This window comes from Mirounga angustirostris, unplaced genomic scaffold (genome assembly GCF_029215605.1).
Source record: "Mirounga angustirostris isolate CCGP_5_RB_7025 unplaced genomic scaffold, mMirAng1.0.hap1 SCAF_2, whole genome shotgun sequence".
NCBI classification, from domain to species: Eukaryota; Metazoa; Chordata; class Mammalia; order Carnivora; family Phocidae; genus Mirounga; species Mirounga angustirostris.
In genome coordinates, this window is record NW_026991710.1 from 5,591,007 (window position 1) to 5,614,604 (window position 23,598).

General features: G+C 50.6%; 1 protein-coding gene across 3 annotated transcripts in view; it reads right to left on the minus strand.

The window, feature by feature from the left end:
• Positions 1 to 23,598, minus strand: part of STK32B (serine/threonine kinase 32B) — a 376,962-nt gene that overhangs the window by 71,260 nt on the left and 282,104 nt on the right. For all 3 annotated transcript variants that reach the window (XM_045881506.3, XM_045881505.3, XM_064584257.1), the window contains one exon: positions 52 to 89. In XM_045881506.3, the coding sequence (XP_045737462.1) occupies positions 52 to 89 (38 nt within the window). The remainder of the gene's footprint in view (positions 1 to 51; positions 90 to 23,598) is intronic.

Here is a 23,598-nt window from a genome sequence, read left to right on the forward strand (position 1 = left end):
CTCAAACTTCCCGCTGAAAGAGTCTCTGTAAAGCATGCATAACAGGCTTACCATGTTCATCCAGCAAGATGTTGTCTGGCTTGATGTCTCTGTAAGAGAAAACAAATAGGCTGACAACGTGATTCCTATTGAAGAGCACATGACAAACATGAAGCTTGGGGACAAATGCCTGACAACATCCAGAGTGCCTGTCTCTCCCTCAGCATGAGGCTCAGACAGGGAGCAGGGAAGTAATGAGGATAACACAGAGCCTGTGTTCTTGCTTCCTTCTTGTTTTGCAGAACCGCAAGTTGACTGAATACTTTCTTCCTGAATATTCTTAACAATTTCTGGTTTTGAGACATCCACGAGTCTGCTCATTGAGCACCTGGTCTCTGCCAGCAGATAGAGATTCTCCCCCACCCCCCTGACATAACGGAGCCCTCCCACCTTGCTAAGGAAACCTCCCCAGGGTTAAGCTCTCTGCTCTACAGATACAGGGAGGAGGTTCCGGGAAGGCTTGGCAGTTTGTCCAGGTCAGAGATCAGCCGCCCCAGCCCTCAGCCAGTTTTTTCACAGTGTCTGTGAGCTAGGAAGGGCTTGTATAACTTTAAAGAGTTGTGGAAACAAAATAAGACACACACAAAAAGCAACAACAAAAGGATGTACAACAGAGACTAATGTGGCCCTCAGAGCCTGAAATATTTATTATCTGGTCCTTCCGGGAGAAAGGTTGCTGATCCTTTTTCTTAGGGCAGGGGCTGGGGAGTTTCTGGAAAGTTCCACTCTACATTGCCACGAGAGCAAAGGGCTTCCGGCTCCAAGTTGTGCTTATTCAACACAGGGTTTGCTTTCCTCACCTCTGCTCCACGTGCCTAGCACGATGCCTGTCACTTTTAGACACTGTCAGAGAACAATCAGAGCGGGACAGCAGTCCAAGTGTAAGAAGACATTGTACTCCGGACAATTTCAGTAGGTGGAAAATGGCCTCAATTCTGAACACAACATGGACGAGTGGGAATTTACAGCCCAGGAGCAGGTGGGGGTCGTGGATGCAAAGTTCCTAACTGGAAACATCTGGGGAGGGGGTTCTGGCGAAAGCCACCCCATAGGATTCTTGCTGAAGGCAGGCTGGGGCACCGAGGACCTGACCAGATACGGAGGGGGGGCGCGGTTCTTGCTAAACGGACGCCGCGGGTCCTTGCCAAGACCGGACAACGCAGGGATGAACAGCAAAACCCAAAAGTTGAGGCCTGGTTGCAAAAGAACCCACAAGAGCCTGGATAAAATTTGGTTGAGGAGGCAGAGCTTTTGTCAACACATAGGAAACATGAATGAGGGAGGATGGAAGAATGAACGTAAAAAAAAAACCCCCAAAACACAAAAACAGCGTTTGAGAAACTCAACTGACATCTTCAGCCCTGATTTACTATTATTAATATGCACACACTTTCCAAAGCTCTTTATTAAAACCATAGACTTGAGAAAGGCAAACCCCACTCACTCATTTATAATAAATGTCAGATCTTCTGAGACTAATGACACCTTGCTTCGAACTAAAAAGCATTTGCTCCTGAGTTTATCAAATAGTAATTCTACCTGAAAACGCACCATGGTTGTTTGTAATCATGCGATGCAATGTCTATGGCTTTGGGGATGAGAGAAACACTTAACCTATATATTTATTTATTTATTTAAAGATTTTATTTATTTATTTGACACAGAGAGAGAGGGAGAGAGGGAACACAAGCAGGGGGAGTGGGAGAGGGAGAAGCAGGGAGAAGCAGGCTTCCCGCTGAGCAGGGAGCCCAATGCGGGGCTTGATCCCAGGACCCTGGGATCATGACCGGAGCCGAAGGCAGACGCTTAACCAACTGAGCCACCCAGGCGCCCCTTAACCTATATATTTAAACTTCTATTTTCATGGGGACTTTTTGAGCCATTATTGACGAGCATTAAAGCAAATGGGCCCCTGCAGCTGCTGAGTTCACAAAACATCCACAGTGAACAGAGATGATTCGAGGAGTTCCCATGGGGAGGATGAGCTTGAGAACTCACAAAATTAAAACAAAGGGCAGAAGACCCCAGAGTTAAAGGTTTGTGTATCAAACCAGCAACTGCTCGGTCCCTGTGCAGAGTGCCTCCCAGGAGGGCTCTAATGAAAAGGGGAAATAAGTACTTGTCAAGAATGCAGACACAGCAGCAAAAAATTTTTTAATTAAATTTAATTTAAATTCAATTAATTAACATATAGAGTATTATTGGTTTCAGAGGTAGAGTTCAGTTATTTATCAGTTGCATGTAACACCCAGTGCTCATCCCATCACATGCCCTTGTTTTTTTTTTTTTTTTAAAGATTTTATTTATTTATTTGAGAGAGAGAGAATGAGAGACAGAGAGCATGAGAGGGAGGAGGGTCAGAGGGAGAAGCAGACTCCCTGCCGAGCAGGGAGCCCGATGTGGGACTTGATTCTGTGACTCCAGGATCATGACCTGAGCTGAAGGCAGTCGCTTAACCAACTGAGCCACCCAGGCGCCTCCATCACGTGCCCTTCTTAATATCCATCACCCAGTTACCCCATCTCCCTACCCCCTCCCCTCCTGCAACCCTCAGTTTGTTCCCTAGAGTTAAGAGTCTCTTAAGCTTTGTCTCCCTCCCTGATTTTTAAAGATTGATTGATTGATTTATTTATTTATTTATTTATTTATTTATTTATTTATTTATTTATTTGACGGAGAGAGACAGCGAGAGAGGGGACACAAGCATGGGGAGTGGGAGAGGGAGAAGCAGGCTTCCCGTGGAGCAGGGAGCCTGTTGTGGGGCTGATCCCAGGACCCTGGGAACATGACCTGAGCCGAAGGCAGACGCTTAAAGACTGAGCCACCCAGGCGCCCCTCCCCATCTGATTTTTTCTTATTTTATTTGAAAGCAATCCCGTAAGGCCTGGCATGACCTTGTTTGAGGTGTGGGGAGCAGGGAGGAGGTGGCTGTGGTCTAGGAAGTATGAACCCCAAAATGCTTGCAAGGACCATGGCTGGAAACCACCACCTCCTCTGATGTTAAAGGTGCCCCCTGAGGCTTTGCGCTTGCCCCCTTCCCTTCCCCTTCCCTCCTCCTGCCTCTCTTAGTTCTCACTCCCCTCTCCCTGTCTCCCTTCTTCCCGCCCTCCCTCTCTCCTCCTCTTCCTTTTCTTTCCACCAACATTTTGCAAACACCCCAAGAGCTGGGGTTGCAGAGGCTCCGGACACAGCGGCCCCAAGGCCAAGGGAAGGTGGGAGGGGGCCACTGGAGAACAAACGGCTGGTCACTGGGACAGCAGGGCTCAGGGCGTCAGAGCCAGTCCGAGGTGGGGGGCAGACCTAAGGAGAGGTGACCTGGTGGAGTGGGGTGAATAGTGTTCCCCCCCCCGAGAATCCATGTCTACCTGGGACTCGAGAATATGACTTTATTTGGAAACAGAGCCTTGCGGACGGAATTAGTTAAGGATCTCCAGATGGAAGCACCTTGGGTTTAGGGTGGGTCCTCAATCAAAGGGCTTCTGTCTTGGACACACAGACACGAAGGACAGATGAAGAGGCAGCGACTGGAGAACTGTGGCCAGAAGTCCGGGAGTGCCAGGAGGCACCAGGAGCTGGAAGAAGCAGGAAAGGATTCTCCCCAGAGCTTTTGGAGAAGCACGGCCCTGCTGACACCTTAATTTCAGCAGTCTTCTGGCCAGAGAATAAATCTGTGTCATTTTACACCACAGATTTTGTGGTGATTTGCTGCAATAGCCGCAGGAAGCAAACACAGCCGGCCTCGCAGAAGGGGAGCCGATGGAGGCGGCTGGCCAATCTCAAGTGGCAGCCAGGGTCCCCCCCAGACCACAGTGTGACCTTAGACAGGCCCACTGCTCACGGAGCCTGCAGTCACTTCTGAAAAGCCCCGTTCACCATCTCTCGTATCATGAGGACCAAACAGGGCACAGCTGTGAGCAGCTTGGTAAACTGGACACCGTGACTCCAAGGAGAGAGGCTGTCTGTCCAGGCGAGGCCTGCCCAGGAGCAGGCTGCTGGGGCTCCCAGCCCTGCCTTCCGCGGCTGCCAGGGTGACCCCTTCTCCAGCTTCCTTCCTGGTGCACACTGCATGCACATGCTCCCTGTGTCAGCTCTTAGCACGGAGGCGAACCAATGGTTCCCCAGCATTTATGGAGTGTCCCTTCTGTGGTCACTGGGGACACAACAGTGAACAAGATAGACGCAGCTGAATGGAGCTTGAGCTCCAGGAGGGGAGACAGGCCAGGATGCACGTGAATAAAATGACACATCACAAGTGGGGATGAGTGCTTTGAGGGTCTAGAAGAGAAACCAAAAGAGGTCCTGCTTTTGGTAGGAGGTCGGAGAAGGAGTTTCCAAAGACCTGACATCGGGTTGACACCTGGATGGAAAGAGTTAGTCATGGATAGTTCATTTGACCTGTGATGCGCTTCCAGCCAAGGGAATGTGACAAAGGTGACAGGGGTCTCCCCCTGCCCCCCCCCAAGATGACATCGTATCAGACTCCATCTCTGCAGGCAGGAGTGAGGGATCCTCCTCTGCTGGCTTTGAAGATGGGCACTGTCATGTGTGAGCGGGCCACAGGGTGGGGGCGGCAGGTGCCTCTAGCCACTGAGAGCCAGCGAGGAAACGGGCAGCTCGGGCCTGCTGCCACAAGGGACTGCGTTCTGCCCACAACCATGGGAGCTGCGGAGAGGTCCAGAAACGAGTGCAGCCCCTGGGCACCTGGACCACAGCTTTGTGGCATCCTGAGCAGAGGAACCAGCGAACCTTGGCCCCAATACTGACCTGTGGAAGCTGAGAGAGGCAACGAGAGTTGGTGTAAGCTGCTCTATTTGTGGCTGTTTGTTATGCGGCAGCAGAAAACTGATGTACTAGCTGTATGATCTCGGGCAATTTGAGCCGCTTTCCCTCATCTGGAAAATGGAAACAGCCCCTCTGACTCTTGCAGGGAAAAGACAACGAGGTGCTGCCGACAGCGGGCCTGGCCCTGCCCCCATGTCAAAGGACCATGGAAATGACGGGTCACCTTCACTGCTGTTTACATGGAGCTGGGGAGCACTCGGGAAAAGTGCTTTGGGGAAGAAAGTGAATTAGCTCTTCTTTGGGGCGCCTGGGAGTCTCAGTCGGTGAAGCATCCGACTCTTGATTTTGGCTCAGGTCATGATCTCGGGGTCCTGAGATCACAGTGGGGAGTCTGCTTCTCTCTCCCCCTCTGCCCCTCCCCCCACCTCGTGCATGCACAGGAGCGCTCTCTCTTGTCTCTAATAAATAAATCAATCTTAAAAAAAAAAAAAGATCTCTTTCATAGGAGACTCACCAGGCAGACTCCAGCAAAGCAGCAGAGAGGAGTCAGAGAGCCTGGGATTTAATAAGAATAGCATTTTATGGGCAGAGCATCTTATCAGAGCCGCGGGGTCGTGGGTTTCAGGGCCATTCCCTCCAGCTCTATTTTTCTCATCGATGGTATCTCAGCGCTAGCGCATCATCCTGTTCCAAATGGGCTTGTGCGTTTGGAAGGCACATTAAGAGTTCTGCGTGGATGGAAGGCTGTGACAATGTTTTCTGAGGACAGGCCCATAATTTCAGAGCTGGGCAAACTGGCACTTTGATGGAAAGTATGCAGGCGAGGCTATAAAACCCGGTTCTTGCTCTTGAATTATTCTCCAGCCCCCAAATAAAACAAAACATAAAATGTCAGCTGGGCTATTTTAAAAAACAGCACAGAAGTGGCTCTGATCCCCACTGCAAGGGAGGGCGGTGAGGACATCTCTATGTGCGTCCCTTTGCAGGCACCCTCTGTCGGCAGCTGTACGCAGCAATAAAGACAAAAATTGGAGAAGAGCCACTTTTGTGGACTAAAAGCTGTGGGTATTTTACCACCGGAGGGAGAAACGCGAGGCTGGCATGCATAGAGGTTGCAGGTGGAGGTAGGAAAAGCCGCATCCTGAGCCCGTCTCTTGCTGGCCCCAGGGCCCTGGCTCGCCACCCAGCGGGGCTCCGGTTCCTCACTCCTCGTTGGAGGATGTGCACTGCACAAAGTTAGAGCGAGGACTGGGTGGCATCAGTCATGTTTATTCTGCACGTTGTTAAAGCACCTTGTGTACATCCTGTTTCAGGAACTCACATTTATTGTGTTTTATTTAGAGCAAGAAAGAGAGCGAGTGAGAGAGAACATGAGTGGGGGGGAGGGGAAGAGGGAGAGGGAGAAGCAGGCTCCCTGCTCAGCTTAGAGCCGGATGCAGGACTCGATCCCAGGACCCTGAGATCATGACCCGAGTGGAAGGCAGATGCTTAACTGACTGAGCCACCCAGGCGCTCTAGTGTGTTTTAATACACAAATTCAATGAGCCAGTCGTCTGATCCAGAAACTTCGGTGGCTTCCCACTGTTCACCAAGGAATAGCCCGGACAGGCTTGCCGGGGTGGTCGGCAGAGGCTGTGGTCAGGGACATGTGTTTATGGAGGTGGGTTGAGGCCACTTGTGAAGGGCATTATCTGATGGAGAAGCCAACTTGGGGTGGTTAGACCTCAGGGGGAATTCTTGGGTTTCCTTCGGTCTGGCTGAACACCAGTGACCCCGCTTGATTTCGGTGAGGATTTAGGGGAGCAACCAACACAGGGCCAGGTGCATGGGAGCCGTGCTCATTGCTAACAGAGGGAGATGCAGACACATCAGTGTGAGGCTGGGCTAACACGACGGTCCCTGGGGGAGGGTGTGGAGGCATTTGTGGGGCTCTGCGGGGATTGGTAGGAGTCACCTTGGCTGCTGACCTCCGTCTTAGCCAGCTTGAGCGGGGCCTTGCACCCATCCGCCAGCAAGCTGACGTGGAACAGGAAGCTATTGGCCGTGGTTCTCCTATTTTGGATCTCACCATACCAGCATGGACTGTTCTAGAAACTGGGAAACAATGTTGAAAGAGTACATCGTTGCTACTCAAATCTTACTTCTTTCTCTCCTCTTTCTCCTGCTTCCTGCGGAAGGCGGGGACCATGGACAAACCCCAGCCCCCAACACGACTCACTAATGTTGAAAGCAGAACTGGTCATATTAACAGATAACCTGCCCCGAGCGCTCATCGTGAGCCAGAGGCAACTTCTCGCACGTTATGTGCATTTAACACGGACGGTGGCTGCCATCAGGTATGACATAGCGCTTCCTCTGTCACCTCACTTAGTTCTGACATTGCTCCCATCCTACCGATGAACAAAGAACAACTACAGGGTGTCAGAGTTCACATCTTGGCAGACAAGACCCAATTCGCATGGGGCCCTGTCTCTAGATCAATGTTCTCGGCCTGGGAGAAAAAAAAAAATCTCAAGGGAAAAATGCGTGAGTTCCCGGAATCTAAAGTAGGCAGTCGTCGCTGGAGGAGCATGCGCCTAATAAGTATCCGATTCAATAAATACGATTACATTATCCGTATTTCAGGATATGTTTCTTTATTACAACACCCACACACAAGGTCGTATTTCTTTTTTAATATGACCCGAATGGTTTTGCAAAGCATGAATCTGACTGTCCCTTCTTACATAAATCCCCTTAATGGCCCTCTGCTACCCACAGCACCACTGGCCGGCTCTACCATAATCTCAAAGATAAAAAGTGAACACTGAGATGTGGTTGTCAACTTGTAAACCCATCAGCTGGGGGCATTAAACAGCCAAGGACCCCCTCGTACTCAGCAGGGGAAGAGGAGACATTCTCCCCTTAGAAAAGTCCGAAGGACGCAATGCAGAGCGGGGCGCGGCGCTCACAGGCCCAGGACCGTTCGCGGACGCGTGTTTAGAAAGCCCAGCAGAGCAGAATTGGTTTTCTCGCCCGGGCCTTCCCCCCACCTCGGCTCTCAGTGGCGTGCCCTCCCCGCTACCACCTGCCCCCGAAGCTGCAGGTTTTAGGACACGTTCAACTGCAACCTCCTCCTGGAATAGTAGTGGCTCAAATAGTGTCCCCCAAATTCGTGTCTACCCAGCACCTGTGAACGGATGTCATTTGGAAATAGTGTCTTTGCAAAGGTAATTAAGACGAAGTTGTACTGGTTTACCAGGTGGGCCCTAAACCCAACAACTGGTGCTCTTATAAGGAGAGGAAAAGACACAGAGGCAAACAGAGAAGGCTGTGTGAAGACAGAGGTGAAACCCGGGGTGGGGCCGCCACAAGCCAAGGTCACCCGGGAGCCAGGTGCATGGGAGCTTCATTTATCCTCATAAACCTGCATTCGCTTCCTGGGGCTGCTTTAACAAGTTACCGCAAACCTAGTGACCTAAAACAAAACAGATTTTTTTTTTCTCGTACAGTTCTGGAGGTCAGAAGTCCAAAATGAGTCTTCGGAGGCTAAAATCAAGTGTCAGTAAGGTGCGTTCCTTCTGGAAGCTCTAGGGGGGAATCTGTTTCCCTTTCGGCTTCTAGAGGCACCCCCGTTTCTTGACTGGTGGCCCTGCCTTGCCTCCCCTCATCTTGGTTCTGTCCTCACATCTCCTACTCCTGACTCCGACCCTCCTGCCTCCTTCTTATAAGGACACCTGTGGTCATCTTGGACCCACCTAGATGACCCAGGATAATTTTCCCATTTCATGATCCTTAACTTAATCACGCATGCAGGTTCCTTTTGCTGTATAAAAGTATCACATTCACAGGGTTTGGGGGATTAGAACGTGGCATTGTTGGGGGGCCAGGATCCAGTCTGCATCGTGTTCCCCTGCAAATTCATGTGTTGAAGTCCTAACCCCAGGACCTCAGAATGTGACTGTATTTGGAGATGGGGTCTGTAAAGAAGTACAAGGTAAAACCAGGTCATTAGGGTGGGCCTTCATCCAATTTAACTGGAGTCTTTATAAGAAGAAGAGATTAGGATATAGACAGGCACAGAGGGATGACTCTATGAGGACATGGGGAGAAGATGAACATCTACACGCCACGGAGAGAGGCCTCAGGGGAACCAACCCTGCTGACACCTTGATCTCAGATTTCCAGCCTCCAGGACTGTGAGGAAGTAAATTTATCTTTTTTTTTTTTTTAAAGATTTTATTTATTTATTTGAGAGAGAATGAGACAGACTGCATGAGAGAGGGGAGGGTCAGAGGGAGAAGCAGACTCCCTGCCGAGCAGGGAGCCCGATGCGGGACTCGATCCTGGGACTCCAGCATCATGACCTGAGCCGAAGGCAGTTGCTTAACCAACTGAGCCACCCAGGCGCCCTAAATTTATCTTTTTAAAGCCACCCAGTCTGTGGTATTTTGCAATGGCAGTCCCCCAAAACTCATATAGGTAGGCAATATTATTATCCCTGTTATTGGTCAGTAAAACTGAGGCTGAGTGCAGTGAGGTCACAGAGTCAATCCATGGTAGAGCCTGGACATACCAGTTAAGAGACCCACGTCTTCATTTAAGGGCATGAAAGCATTCTGCAAATGTATGCATGGCCTAAGAAGGTAGTTCTGCCTTGCATCTAGCTAAGACCCCATCCTGTGCCTCCAGTCATTTTCCTCTCTATTATCTGGGAGAGAAAGAGCATGGGGTCAAGCCACGCTTGGGGATTGTTCGTTTTCCTTTAATCCTGCAAAGAACAAACATCAGCATGGTTGACATTGATTAATCCAGTTCAAGAGCTGTGCCTCTCCACGGGGCCAGGGTGTAAACTTGGTTACTAAGGCAATTGCATTCAGTTAACCATCCCCAGGTATGTCTCATGGAGATTTTGAAGCTTTCAGGATTCACAAACATGTTCAAGGATGCACTGGGTTCAATTAATTCATTCGTGGATGGGTGAGCCTGATGACATACCCAACATGCTGTCTGAGATGCAGTGAGGGGGTCACCCTCCCAGTCAGGTCAGGAAGGGTCCGTGAAGCCCTTGGAGACCCACCCCACTCAGTGTTATCCCTTCTAGTTGCTCCTAGAAACCTGAATTGCCGTGGTGTGTCCATGAGTCAGCCTTCTCCGCCAGACTGCAAACTCAAGGCAAGAGCCGTTGCATGGTGTATGGAGATCAAGAAAAGTGTGTGGAAGGACAGGATGCTTGCCCAGACATCCTGTGATGCTGGAGGAAACTTTGAGCCCTTCACCCATGGACAATGGTTTAAATCCCTACTCTATGACTGCTTGGGTCTCAGTTTTCCCTATCTGTAAAAGGGGATAAAATGAAATCATGTATGTAAAGGACCTGGCTCAGTTCCTCACACACAGTAGGTGCTCAATAAATGGTGATTATTTTTCCCACCCTGACCCACTCCTACTTTGCAGGGAGTTTAGAGGAAACAGGATGTGGTAGACAGGAAGACAGAAGAGCTGACCAGCACGATTAGAACCACCTCTCACGTGTGTGCAATTTTACAGTTCACGAAACCCCTTCCCATCTGCAATTCATTTAATCCTCCCGACAGCCCCAAGAACCGGCCTCGTCTTCCTTTCACGAGCAAAGGAATGGAAGCAAAGCGACTCCCGAGTAGTTATAGTTAAAGAGTAGCAGGGGGGTTTGAACCCAGCTCCGCTGACACCCATCTTGGGCTCTTTCTTTTCCGTGTTCTGGGTGGGGTAGAGAGGTTGGGGCAGAGCCACTCGACCCACCTGCGTGGGCCTCCCCTCCATCACAGTCTTCGTGTCTGTGTGCGGCCTCCCGTGCCTGGAGCGCTCCCCAGTCTCCGTGAGCTCTTGCTCACTGTCACTCCCACGAAGAAGCCCTCCGTGGACCAAGTCACAGTCCAGCATCATCCTGTTCCTGCAAGTCACTGTCACAGCAGTGACCACAATCAGCATCCACGTGTGTGATGATCTGATTGAGGCTTTTCTCTCCCAGTGGGCTCTGAATCCCATCAACATGGGACCCACACCTAGATTCACAGCCCTGGCACCACTATCGATTAAGTTACTAAATCTATAAGCTCATCAGGAGGCACTGGGCGAACACAGAACTCTAATATTCAAGTGCAGGGGTGTCTAGGGGCCCAGGTGCACAGGCCCAGTTAGGGTCAGGTCCCGACTTGGCACTTAGGGTCCTGGTCCAGGCGGGGATCCTCCAGGACTCAGCTTTCCCAAAAAAAACCCTGGCCTCGCTCTCATTTTATTTCACTCACATCTGGCAGCTTGTAAATCGTCACGATGATTAATTTTGTATTCTCCTCCCGGATTCAGTAATCCTGCTGGGTTCTGAGTGGCTGGGTGTGAGCAGTGCTGTGAATCTTCAGGAGCCCCCTGGTCCCCCCATGGCACCCGATTCTTTCCTCTTCTGTTAAGATGTTCAGGTGATGGGCCTTATGTTCGTAATCCCAGAATTCCTTTCTGAGGCAAATGCTGGAGAGAGTTCATGTCCGTATCAGGACCTAGTCGTACATCCGTAGGGTTGCTACTGAATGCAGCACTGCAGGGACAAGGGGAGGCCGGGCCACCATCAGGAATGACCCCGTTGTCTTCCAGACAAAGGCACTAACATTCAGAAGAGCAAGTAACTTCCTTGGGTGCCCCCGGAAGAGGGGCACCAGGACTGGGATTTGAACTTTGTTTCCCTAACTGTCATAAACTTAATAGCGTGGATATTATCTGAGTCACTGACAAAGACAAAGGTATTTTAGAGCTAAAACAGACCTAAGAAATAATTGTGTTTATTATGAATAACTGAGAAGTTCAGCTACTTGCTCTAAATCACAAATATGTGCCTTTCAACGGGCTCAGGTCAGGGTTGATCTATCTCCATGCTCTCTGTGCCACCAAGAACTTGTTTTTCCTGCATCCACAGATCTTCCTATTAACTCGTTCCTCCAGACCAGTTTACCATCACGTAGTGGGCAGGGCTCTGGGCTCACACCCGATGTGAGATCTTTTGGGTATTCAGGGCACATTTATTGACACCTCCCTCTGCCGGCAGTGGCCCAGGTGCTGTGGGTACAGCAGCAAACAAAACAGGGTATCTGGAGTCGATGAAACAAGGCTTACATTCTAGCGGAAAGGAGGTACACAGGCAGAGACAGAGATGCACACCATGCACTGGGGGACAATCACGGGAGAGTGGCGGAGGGTACTGCTTGAGAGAGACGGTTGGGAGCGGGCCCCTGGAGGATGCAGACGACAGAGCATTCGGGGGCAGGGGACTGGGGACCAGAAGCTTCTTTCTTTAAGTGTGACAAAAAGACCTGGGGATCCTTGAGGACAACTGCACCTCACTGCTTGTCTCCACAACAGCCCTGGGATCAGGGTCATTATTTCCACACTCCAGTTGAAGAATCTTGAACCTAATAACATTTGGTAACTTGCCCAGAACATGGCCGGCCTCTGGGAAAGTCTCCCTTCCCTGATGGAATGAGCCCATCTGTAGGAGTAGAGAGGGAGCCTCAGAACCCCTGGAAAAACGCTGTCCTTGTACTCTCAACACTGGCAGCTCTTCACGGCATCCTGCCTTGGGACCTCAAGGACTGATCTACCGGCCCTCTCTTCCTTTTATGTTGGGCACAGGATCCCAGCCATGCCTCATCCTCTGGAGTGCAATCCCCACTGGAAACACATCCTCAGCACCCCACTTCTTCCCTCACCTGCCCGTCTCCCAGCACCCTCCATTGTCCCTTCTGGAACTCACAGGCTCAGCTCCTCCTTTGAGCTTGCTGTAACCCCATAGGCTATCTACAGAAGACACTGCCCCCACCCCAATCCTCTCTAGTGGGCACTTTCCCATCACCCCTCAGAGCTCTAGGCCAGAGGAGGGCAGGTGTCCCCTTGCTCCAGATTGCCCCTGTCCCACCTGCCACCTCAACTCCACCACCTTTGAAGATGGGGCCATCGGACTACACTGTCTCCTCCCTTCCCTGCTTTAGGACCCTACAGATACCTGGGAAGGTCTCACCAAGCCAACAGGACTCAGTCCCTGGTTCTCTGCATCCCTGCAGTGCACCCCAGGTGTGAGTCTTGGTGATGCAATAGCCACGTGGCTGGGCACCCAGCCTCTTCTCTCGGTGTTCACTCTGCCTCCACCCCTCACCCCACAGTCCCACCCCAGGCCTTATAGTCCCCTGACCTCTCAGGCACTGCACTCTCAAGCCACCCATGGCCACCTTCCAGTAGCGCACCCCTGTCCCCTGTTCCTGCCTCCTACAGCTCTTTCACCCACCACATCCACAACCCAATGGTCTCACTGCCTCCTCGCTGTTCGCCTGCCAGGCTCGGTGTCCCCAGCTCTCACAGCCCAAAGTCCATTGTCCTCATCTACAGCATCACCCTCCTGCCCCCTGCCCCCAACCTTCAGCTCCTATCCCTGATGCATCAGGCCAAACCCAGACTCTGGTTACATTCTGCTCTCTGATGGTGCACTCCTGCACCACCCAGCTGAACATGGCTCCAGAAACGTGCAACCAGGAGCCGAGTTTGGCTTTGAATCCTCTTCGTGTGGCCCCCTGTCCCTTGACGACATCCTCCCCGTTTTGTCCCTCTTGCTCTTTGGGGACCATGTTATATGGTCTCTCTTCAAACCCCTAACACTTCCTGCCCTAAAGCCACCACTGATTCTGCTGTTTCTCACACCCACCACCAACATGAGCACATCTCCAACCTTGGTGCCCCTGGCTCTCTTCGTGCTTCTCATCATGGCAGCTGGAGGGGATGCTCTCAGCTCACAGGCCCTCTCCGGACTCCCCTGTAACAAGGCTACTTAGGAGCCCCTCCCTTTGCTCCCTGTGTGTGGCCAGGAGGGCTGCCTGCCCAGCAAGGTCCCAATGGACCATGGCCTTGCTGTCCCCCATAGCCTGTGACTCCCCCCCTCCACAGACCCCCCAGCTCCCCCTACTGCTCACCCTCCTTTATTCTTCTCCATCTAGCCACCACTCGACATTTTTCTTACCATGTTGCTCTTGGTTTGTCTTTCCTGATTCGGATGTAAACCCCAGGACAGCAGGACGTTTTCCCCAACGCTGATGTGTTACCAGCACCTAGAACAGCGTCTACCACAAGAAACCCACTCGGTAAATAGCTGTTTGGGTAGTTGAGTGGATGAAAGGCCTACCACTCCAGACTGCTCACCCCTGCGGATGCCTCTTCATTGTTTCTCAGGGTCGGTCCTTAGTCTTACAACTTTGGGAACCAGGGTCCTTAGTATACAGCATCCCATCCCCACCCCAGACCAGTCACAGCCTCAGCTTCTGTGGGGGAGGTCTGGGAACCTGCATTTTTTGGGGACAAGCCCCAGTGGGATTCTGATGCCTCCTAGGGTTTGAAAGCCCTGCTCTGCTAAAGGAGTAGCCCAGATATCTGAGTTGGCTCACAAGGGGAGGATGTGTTCAGGGGAGGATTTTTTTGGGAACTCTTGTCTTAAAACCCCTGGTGTGTAGGCATAGCTTCATTAAAATACAGGCCCCAGTGGTGGGCTCTGATTCCTTTGGGAACCAGTTAGGATGCTGGTGTTACAGCTGCTGAGCCCTGCGGGCTCCCTCGGAGCAGGCATGTTCAGTTTGATTGATGAGATGGGGGCTGGGGAGGATCACCTGGGCTCAAGGCAGGGATGCAGGAGTGACAGTGGGCTGATTTCCAGGGGCTCTAAAGCAACCAGCCAGGCAGGTGCTGATCCACTGGCAAAGGAAACAAGCAAACACCACTGACACCCAACCACCCACCCACCCATCCACAGGGGAGGGCAGGGCCCAGGGTAGAAACAAAGAAGGAGGGATTTCCTTTCCCTGATTCTACTAGGACTGTGGGAAACTTGGTTAGAAAGTAGCATATACGCGGAGCATTACAGGGAATTAATATTTCAAGAGTTGTTATTTTTAGGGCCCAGTCTTTCTATGAGTATTTTGTCCAATGGGGCATGCTGTGTAAGAGTCACAGAGTCCTAGTCTGCCACCACTGGAAGGCACCTTACATTGACCTGAAACAAACTGGCTCTGGGGCTCTTAACTCTCTGAGCCTCAGTGTCCTCTTCTGCAGAGTGGGACAATCATCATGTACCTCTTGGGATTGTTGTGAGGATTAAAAATGCCACAATGTATACAAAAGAATTAGCCCAAGCTGGGCACCAATATCATCATCGTCACCATCATCATCATCACCATCATCACCATCACCACCATCACCACCACCACCATCAGCACCATCATCATGGTGAGAGCTATCAATATACATTCGATATATTGACATATCAATATATCAAAGATTTTAAATGCTAAATTTAGAAATAAGAAAACCATCCAACCAGTTAAAGGTCTGATTAGAACAAAGTCTGACTTCCCCCAGCAAAAAAAAAAAAAAATTTCGTGACAGTTTTCAGATTTGAATTACAACTCTTCACTGGGTCTCCATCCTGCTGATTTTGGACTTGTACTTCTACAGTTGTGTGAACCAATTCCTTAAAATACATACACACATATCTATCTATCTATCTATCCATTATCTATTTATCCATTATCTATCTATCTATCTATCTATCTATCTATCTATCTATCTATCATCTATCATCTATCTATCCATTATCTATCTATCCGTTATCTATCTATCCATTATCTATCTATCTATCCATTATCTATCAATTATCTATCTACCTATCCATTATCTATCATTATCTATCTATCTATCTATCTATCCATTATCTATCTATCCATTATCTATCCGTTATCTATCTATCTATCCATTATCTATCTACCTATCCATTATCTATCATTATCTATCTATCCATTATCTATCTATCCATTATCTATCTATCCATTATCTATCTATCCATTATCTATCTATCTATCTATCTATCTATCTATCTATCTATCTATCCATTATCTATCTATCTATCCATTAGCCCCCTGATTCAAACCTAGGCACCTGCTCCCAGAACCTGTGCCAGTAACCATATTAACAAGGTCCCAAGGATGTGGGGGAGGCACAAGGTAGTGGCAGGCAGGGGCAGAGTAATTTTCAGGAAAAGAATTGTATTACAAATAATCCATGAGCCATTTCCTGAAATCTATACCTCTGGGCAGGGCAGGTAAGAGTCCTGTGTAGGATGGTGGGAAGGGTGCAGGAGTCAAGGGTGGGCAGCATCTAGCAGGTATTGACCACCTTTTACCTGCTATGCCAAACAAGATGCTGCACACACACTCATCTCATTTAGTTTAAAACCCCATGGGGGTGTGGGGATTGTTATTGAGCTTACGGTACAGGTGACAAGGCTGCTGCTCGCTGTGATCCCACTGGCCCAGGATACCATGGGCAACTGCTCCCTCCAATAGCATCAGAGACATATGGGTTCAAAGCCTGGCTCTGCCAATAATGAGCAGTGTGACTTGAGGACTTAAACTCTCTAAGTCTTAGTTTCCTCATCCATCAGATGGGGACATTTGTCCTTCCTTTAGGGATAGGTGTAAAGATTAAGATAAAGGACCTAAAGTGATAGCACAGTTCCTGGTGATGGAGTCTTGAGAAATTACTCATTGCTCGCACTTCCTGCACAATGTGTTCAGAGCTGACTATGTGACAGGTGCTGTTCTCTGCTTGGATGAAAATGGACAAAACTCAGGTGAGTTTTCACTCTCATGGAAATTACATGCCAGTAGGGATGCTGATGGTGATGGTGATGATGACGATTGTGATGATGGTAATGATGATGGTGATGGTGATGATGGTGATGGTGATGATGCTGGGCTGTGGACCATGAGCAGGCAACCAGAGATAATGAAGGTGATGGTGATGCTGCCAACATGCTGTTGGACTATTGAGCAGGCTTCTGAACTTCTCCAAGTCTCAAGTTCTTTACCAAGAAGATGCTAAGTTCCACCTTGCAAGATGTTATAAGGATTACATGATTAGAGGTAAAAGCAGGACTGGCTACAAAATTGGTGAGGTCCAGTGCAAAATCAACATGCAAGGCCCCTTGTTCAAATCTTAGCAAGGATTTCAGGGTGGCTACAGGAGAGTGTTAAACCAAGCACAGGCATTACTGAGCGTGGTGCCCTGTGTGGCTCAGCTGTCCCTGGGTAAAGGCACCTGCACGTCATAGGTTCTCAGTCAATGCTGGTCCCACTGTGAGGTGGGAATTGCACTTCCTGCTTCCCACATGATAATGAGCTTGGTGAGAAGTTGCTGGCTTAAGGTAGTGAGTGGCTGGGACAGGATTCTTGCCTAAGTTGCCCTCACCTTAGACATGAGGCTTTCTCTACAGTATTTGTTCACACAATTAGACAAAGCATCAGTACAACCCCAATATGTCTTCAGAGCAACATCCTTAAACTTCATAGTATAATTTCAGTGCAGAAGTTTGGCCTTTTGTGTTTTCTTGTGTAGCACTGGAGAGGTTTGGTAAGGAGCCAGGAGGACCTGGATTAGACCTAGAGGCCGGTGGTGTATGGCCACACAGCCAGGCTGGCTCAGACGACCTCATTCCATTTTCTGTTTTGTTTGCGGAGGGAAGAGACAATGAAATAGCTCGTGGCCAGCTTGAGGACATGTCTGGTCCAGGGTGGCTTCACCAGAATAATAAACATATCCAAATTGTCCTTAAAAAATGAGAAATGGGCTTAGTAGATGCCCTGGGCACAGGAATGTGGGCCTCTGACTCAGGCAGCCTCACGGTGCGCATGCAGCTGGGACATGACATGCAGCTGGGATGATGGTGGTCCCAGCTGTATTTCCAGTGGTGCTAAGGCCATCAGCCCCTGGAATGTGCACTGAGTGGTTCCCAGCATTGGACTCATCTCCAAGATGATCAGAAAGTTTCCTCACATGTCCTGCCTCCTTGGAGGAAATGACCTTGGGCAGCTGGCCTTAGGTGGGGCTGAGATGGAGGGGTTATGCTTGTCTGAGGCCCCAAGGATGCACCCGAGGGACCACAGCCTTCTGTATCGGTCAACTCAGGCTGCCACAATATACCATCACAGACTGAGGGGCTTAACAACAGAAATTTATGTCCTCATGGTCATGGAGGCTAGAAGTCCAAGATCAAGGTATTGGCATATTGGTTTCCCTTGAGGCCTCCCTCCTTGGCACGTAAGTGGCCGTTTTCTTGCTGTGTCCTCACACAGTCGTCCCCCTGTGTACGTCTGTGTTTAAATATCCTGTTCTTATAAGGACACCAGTTAGATTGGATTAAAGCCCAGTCTAAAGATCCCATTTTACCTTAATTAGCTCTTTAAAGGCCTGATCTCCACATATAGTCACATTCCAAGATGCTGGGGGTTAGAGCTTCCACATAAGAAGTTTTTAGGGAACAGAACACAATTCAGTCCACAACACCTTCTCATGGGATTATATGAAGAGGAGAGAGCCCTCTGGAGATTGGGGTACAAAAAGGGCAGTATGAGCTGCCTATTCTGGACAGTGAGAAGAATAAGGGTCCAGGAAAGCCAGGTTCCCCAAAGTCAGGAAGGGAGCATGTAGCCAGCATACGGATGAGGATGTCAGAGACAAGTGTGGACCAAGTAGCGGAGTTCAAGGGGGCCCGGGTGAAATGTCTGGGAAGATGGGGAACAGAGGGTGGGGGGGCAGTCAGGGCTAGCAGAGAAGCTAATGCCACAGGCTGGTTTGAATCCAGCCCCGCCAAATTATCTCATAAGGAACATCAGAATATCCACTGATAGCATCCCAATAACTGGTTACTGTTAGGCTGATGGTTATCAATGACCAGCAAAGTGGGGAGGAGGGAGCTTGTTTCAGGGCTAAATCCAGAGGTTTCTTCCTCTTGGTGCTCCCTTCTTACTGACCTTGACATTGACCCCTCAGTCTCTTTGAGGTCTATCAGCATAGCCCAGAGCTGCCCAGTGGTTTTACCTGGCTGCACAGATCATGTCACCTGCCCTCTCCCAGATCTCCCAGCGGTAGGGCAGAACTGTCACATGCATGCGAAGCATCTTCCACTTGGGGAAGGGCATGAGGGTGTTGAGGGCCCATGCCAGGGAGGGCCAGAGACAGAAATGAAGCCTGGGGCTTTGGGATGGGGCTCCACAAACACTCCCAGTCACAGCCCCACCTGCTGGACCAGTGTTTCTCAAAGAAGCCTCCACCGACCAGCTGCAGGCATGCTGATTACACATGTACCCTCTGGCGCCCCAACCCAGACACAGGAAATCCGGATCTCTGGGGACCTGGCTGGTGATCTGCTCTGCTGGTATGTATATGCACCCTCAAGTTTGAGAACCATCACGATGACCTCTGGTTCTACTTCCCTCCTCACCAATTTCTTCCTTGCTTGTGTTCCATTTCCACTCAGCAAGTGTTCCACAAAGTGTGTGCCATCCCCAATGGCCGCCCTGATTAGTTTGGGAGCTACATGGACAGGACCCTGATACACATTTCAGCTCTTTAGATTCTCCTGATCATGTCAAGAAGCAAGACTCAACCTGGCACCCCTACTATGCCTTTAGTATGTCTCTAGCACTTCCCAATCCCGCCCCCCCCCCTTTTAATACAGAGAGAGCAGGACTCAGCTCAGACTCTTGGTGGGCTCCTGATCCAACCTGAATTTTATAATTCTATTTTGTTTTCATTGATTTTTCTTTCCAGTTACCTTATATTAAAAGCTAGTAATATTGGTTATTTAAGATACTTATATAAAATCTTTTAAAACATAAATGTATTAAGTGAAAGACAAAGAAATCAACAAAGAAAAATAGCAAGAAGGCATTTGGTCGGCGGTGTGATAGGACACACACTGGAAAGGGGGTTCGTGGATCTGAGGTTGGGAACCACGTCTCTAATTTTCTGTCAGCCCAGAATGCAATCTGAGAAGCGAAATCCCACGAAGGTAAGCTCTCAATGTTTTACCCTTTTGGATGCTGTTTTAAATTTGAGAACTGTTTGCTTCAATAAAAAAATATGAATTTTAATGGTGAAATTTTAGGCATTAGGGTCAGATATTTTTAAATTTGAAAGTACTTCTGGACACACCACACCATACAGAAGTCCAGCAACCCTGCAACCCCCTAAAATCAAGCCTGGCTGGGCAGGCAGGGCAGCCCAATCAGTACCATCAACATGAAGGTGCAGACAGCTGGTGGGAGGCAAAGGGGCTATGAGTGTGCGTGGGGGGCTCACAGCCCCTTACGAGGGGGGACAACTCAGAGACCTCCTGCAGCTGAGAGCAAATGGGAAGCAGGAGGGGCAGGGGGCTCTGGGCAGACTGGAAGATGCCTGGAGCCTCATGAGCAGTGGGTGTGGTGGAGGATGGAGGCAGGTGGTGGTGGGGGGGTGATGACGGATGGGCTGCTGGGGGTGGGGACACCAGGCTAAATCAGGAGGCAGAAGCAGCAGGTTATGAGGTACAGGGCCACTGGAGCTTGGGCTCTTTGTTTGGACCCCAGGAGAAGGCACTGGAGAATTTCTAACACAGTCCGGACTGGTCTGTTCAGCATTTGAAAAAGGACCCTGCTGGGTAGTGTGTAGAGCAGAAAGGGGAAAGGAACAAGGCAGGGAGGGCACTAGGAGGGGTTTCAGTGAGCCAAGAGGAATGAGTGAGCATGGAGAGAAGGGAAGGACACTGAGGGGTGGGATAGAGGGTGCAGGGTGGAGGGTATAGTGGGAGGTGGAGGTGGAGGGGTGAGAGGTAGAGGGCAGAGGGGAGGGAAGTAGAGGTGGAGGGTGGGAGGTGGGTGGAGGGTGAAGTGGCAGGTGGAGGTGGACGGTGGGAGGTGTAGGGTGGGGGTGAAGCGGGACGGGAGGCAGAGGAGTGGGAGGTGAGGGTGGTGGGTGGAGGGGTGATTGCAAACTCTGACCAACAACTTGAGAAGGGGATTCGTATCCTGCGTGGTCTCTGCTTCCCGCAGCCTCATTTCATCAACCTGAGGCTGACGAGCGGCCACACTGGTGACGGTTCCCAGGGATCTGTGTGTCCTTAGCGGGGAGAAAAGGAGTAAATCTCTCTAAGTGTCAGCCTTCCTAAGGCAAGCAGGGTCCCTGGCTCCTGGGTCCTGCCAGAACTGGGCATGGATTGCTCTGTGTCAGATGGCAGACAGGAGGGAGGAACGAGGGAGAGAGGGAGGGAGCTAGAAGGGGGAGAGGGAGAAGGAGAATGGCTCCCTCTCTTCCTAAGCCATACAGGCCTTCTCTGTGGGAGGAGGGCGGTGGCCTCGGCACCGTGAAGTCAGAGAGCCCTCACTTGAACCAGCTGGTACCACGTGCTCACTGTTTGACGTCACCTAACTGTGATTGGACCTTTCTGACACTAGCCTTCCCCACCTGCAAAGTGGGGGTGACAATTCCTGTCCCCATGGAGTCTGTGAAAACTAGCACGGCAACGGTAGGCTCCGTCCGTCCCCGTGGCCCTGGAGGGAGAGGTAGGAGCAGAGGGCTGAATCAGGAGTGAGGGCACATGGGGGGAGAGTTGGGGGTCGGGAGGGGTCCGCCCACAACACACTCAGGCCAGGCTGGGGCCTTCGGTCCAATCCAGCTGCAGCATAAGGATCCGGTAGGGGTTTTCACCAGGGAAGGGACACAGTGTGATTTGCAGGAAGATGGTTGATACTTTCTAATTAACAGGGAGGATTGACCAGACACAGAAGAGCACCGGAATGCAAGCCCCAAGGGGACAGGATGCTCCTGTTTCTGCTCATTGCTATAGAAGAGCGCCTGGCACGGCGTAAGTGATCAGTAAGTATTTACTCAGTGACTGACTGAGTCCCTTAGCCAGACAGTAAAAAAATAAAAACAGTATAAACCCACTGGGACAAAGAGGCCAGGACATTTCATACCAGAAGACGAACTCTGTCATCACATGTTCAAAAAGCTAAAGCAGGCAGAGGAGCCGACCTGGTGTTCTGGAGGAAGCTCTGGTGTCAGGGTTCCCAGAGCAGAGCCCAACAAGCCGGTCACCCCACAGAACCGGGAGAATCTCCAGCCAACAGAGGACCAGCGAGCACTAGGATGGGTGCCCCTGGAGGCTGGGTCGTTGACTCTGCATCCAAAGAGCTATCCCCGGCCATGTCTGCACACAGAAAAGGGTGCTGGGGGGACAGGGCTGAAAAGAGGGAGGGGGACAGATGGTCTGAATCACAAAGTGTTCCCAGTCCCTACTCCCTTCTGCCCTGCATCCACATCCTCAGCAGCCAGGCCAAGGTGAGCGCCATTCGTGAGACTGTGAAGGTCCTCAGGGGACACCTGCAGACCCCGTCATGGCCCACTGCTGCCTGACATCCCAGGGAGGCACCTGTCTGTGCTCCATGGTGGGGCCCTCCCAGCCACACCCTGCCGCCAGCATTTCAGGGCTCCCCCCTTCATTAGCAGGGAACGCTTGCCAATGGCCTGTAGCCATTTGAGGAAAACCTTCAAAATGAAAGGCAAAGACCTAAATAAATGGATCAAAGGCCCTCAGAGGACACAGAAAAAAATGCAGGGAAGAGGAAACTTGGAAATAACCGTGACAAATATCCTCAGAGAGGGAGAAGAAGATATTGCGCCCATAAAACACAAGATGCTACGGAAAAGGAACAATCGGAGAGTGAGAGGAGCTCTGGTCGGAGAACGGCAAAATGAACCAATAGACAGGTTTGGAAGATGAACTCAAGGACACGTCCCAGAGAGTAGCATAAAAAGTCCTGGAGACAGAAAATAAGGTGAAAAGAGAGAAGCCCAAGGGATCATTCTAGCAAGTCCAACACCCATACCATAGGAGTTCCAGAAAGAGAGGGGGCCGAAGCAGAAAGGTGTCTTTCCTTCCTGGGGAGGAAGTGCGAGGAAAGGGGTGTGCACACACTCATGGTGAGGGAGGGAGGGGTGTCCTGCGGGACTGCAGATAAATGGTCTGCAAGGGCAGAAGGCCCCATGTGGGCGCAGAGTGCTGGCACTGAGCCTGGAAGCGGCGGGCGGGATGATGCAGGGGCAGGGAGTGCAGGCTGGGCTAGCGTCCCCCGGATGTCCAACAAGCGAGGCCATGGGGACCGCAGGCCAAGGGTGGTGACTTTAGGGAGCACACATGACCTCGTTCCGTTACACTGGATCACAAGATGAGAAAGTTATTCTCTACAAATCTTCATTCAGTCCTTCTAATTAGGTCAAAATGTTTCTTCAGTTGCATCTAGAGTCTCTCTGACATTGGACACCTGCAAACCATCCTTTAACAAAGAAAAAGCCGAGAGCAGGACCTCCAGCGGCGGCAATGGGTATCAGCAGGACCAGGCTGAGGGAGACAAGGAACCCTCCTTCCTTGTCTCTTCCAGCTTCCGGTGGCTCCAGTGATGGCTGGTTTGTGGGCTGCATCACTGCACTCCCTGCCTCTCTCTTCACGGCCTTCTCTCCCCTGTGTCTCTGTGTAACTTGATCTGTCTCTCATAAGGACACTATGCATTGGGTTTAGGGCCTGAAATGGTTAATTTTATGGGTCAACTTGACTGGGCCGCAGGATGCCCAAATATTTGGTAAAATATTCTGAGTGTGCGCATGAGGATGTTTTTGGATGACAGTAACATTTGAATCGGTGGACTGAGCAAATCAGATTGCCCTCCCCAGTGTGGGTGAGCCTCTTCCAATCAGTTGGAAGCCCGAATACAGCAAGAAGGGTGCTCCCCTTTTAAGAGAGAACCGTCTTCGGCTTGACTGCCTTCGAACTTGAACTGAAATATCCCCTTTTCCTGGGTGTTGAGCCTGCTGACCTCTGGACGGTAACCATACCACTGGCTCTCCTGGCTGTCCAGCTTGAGG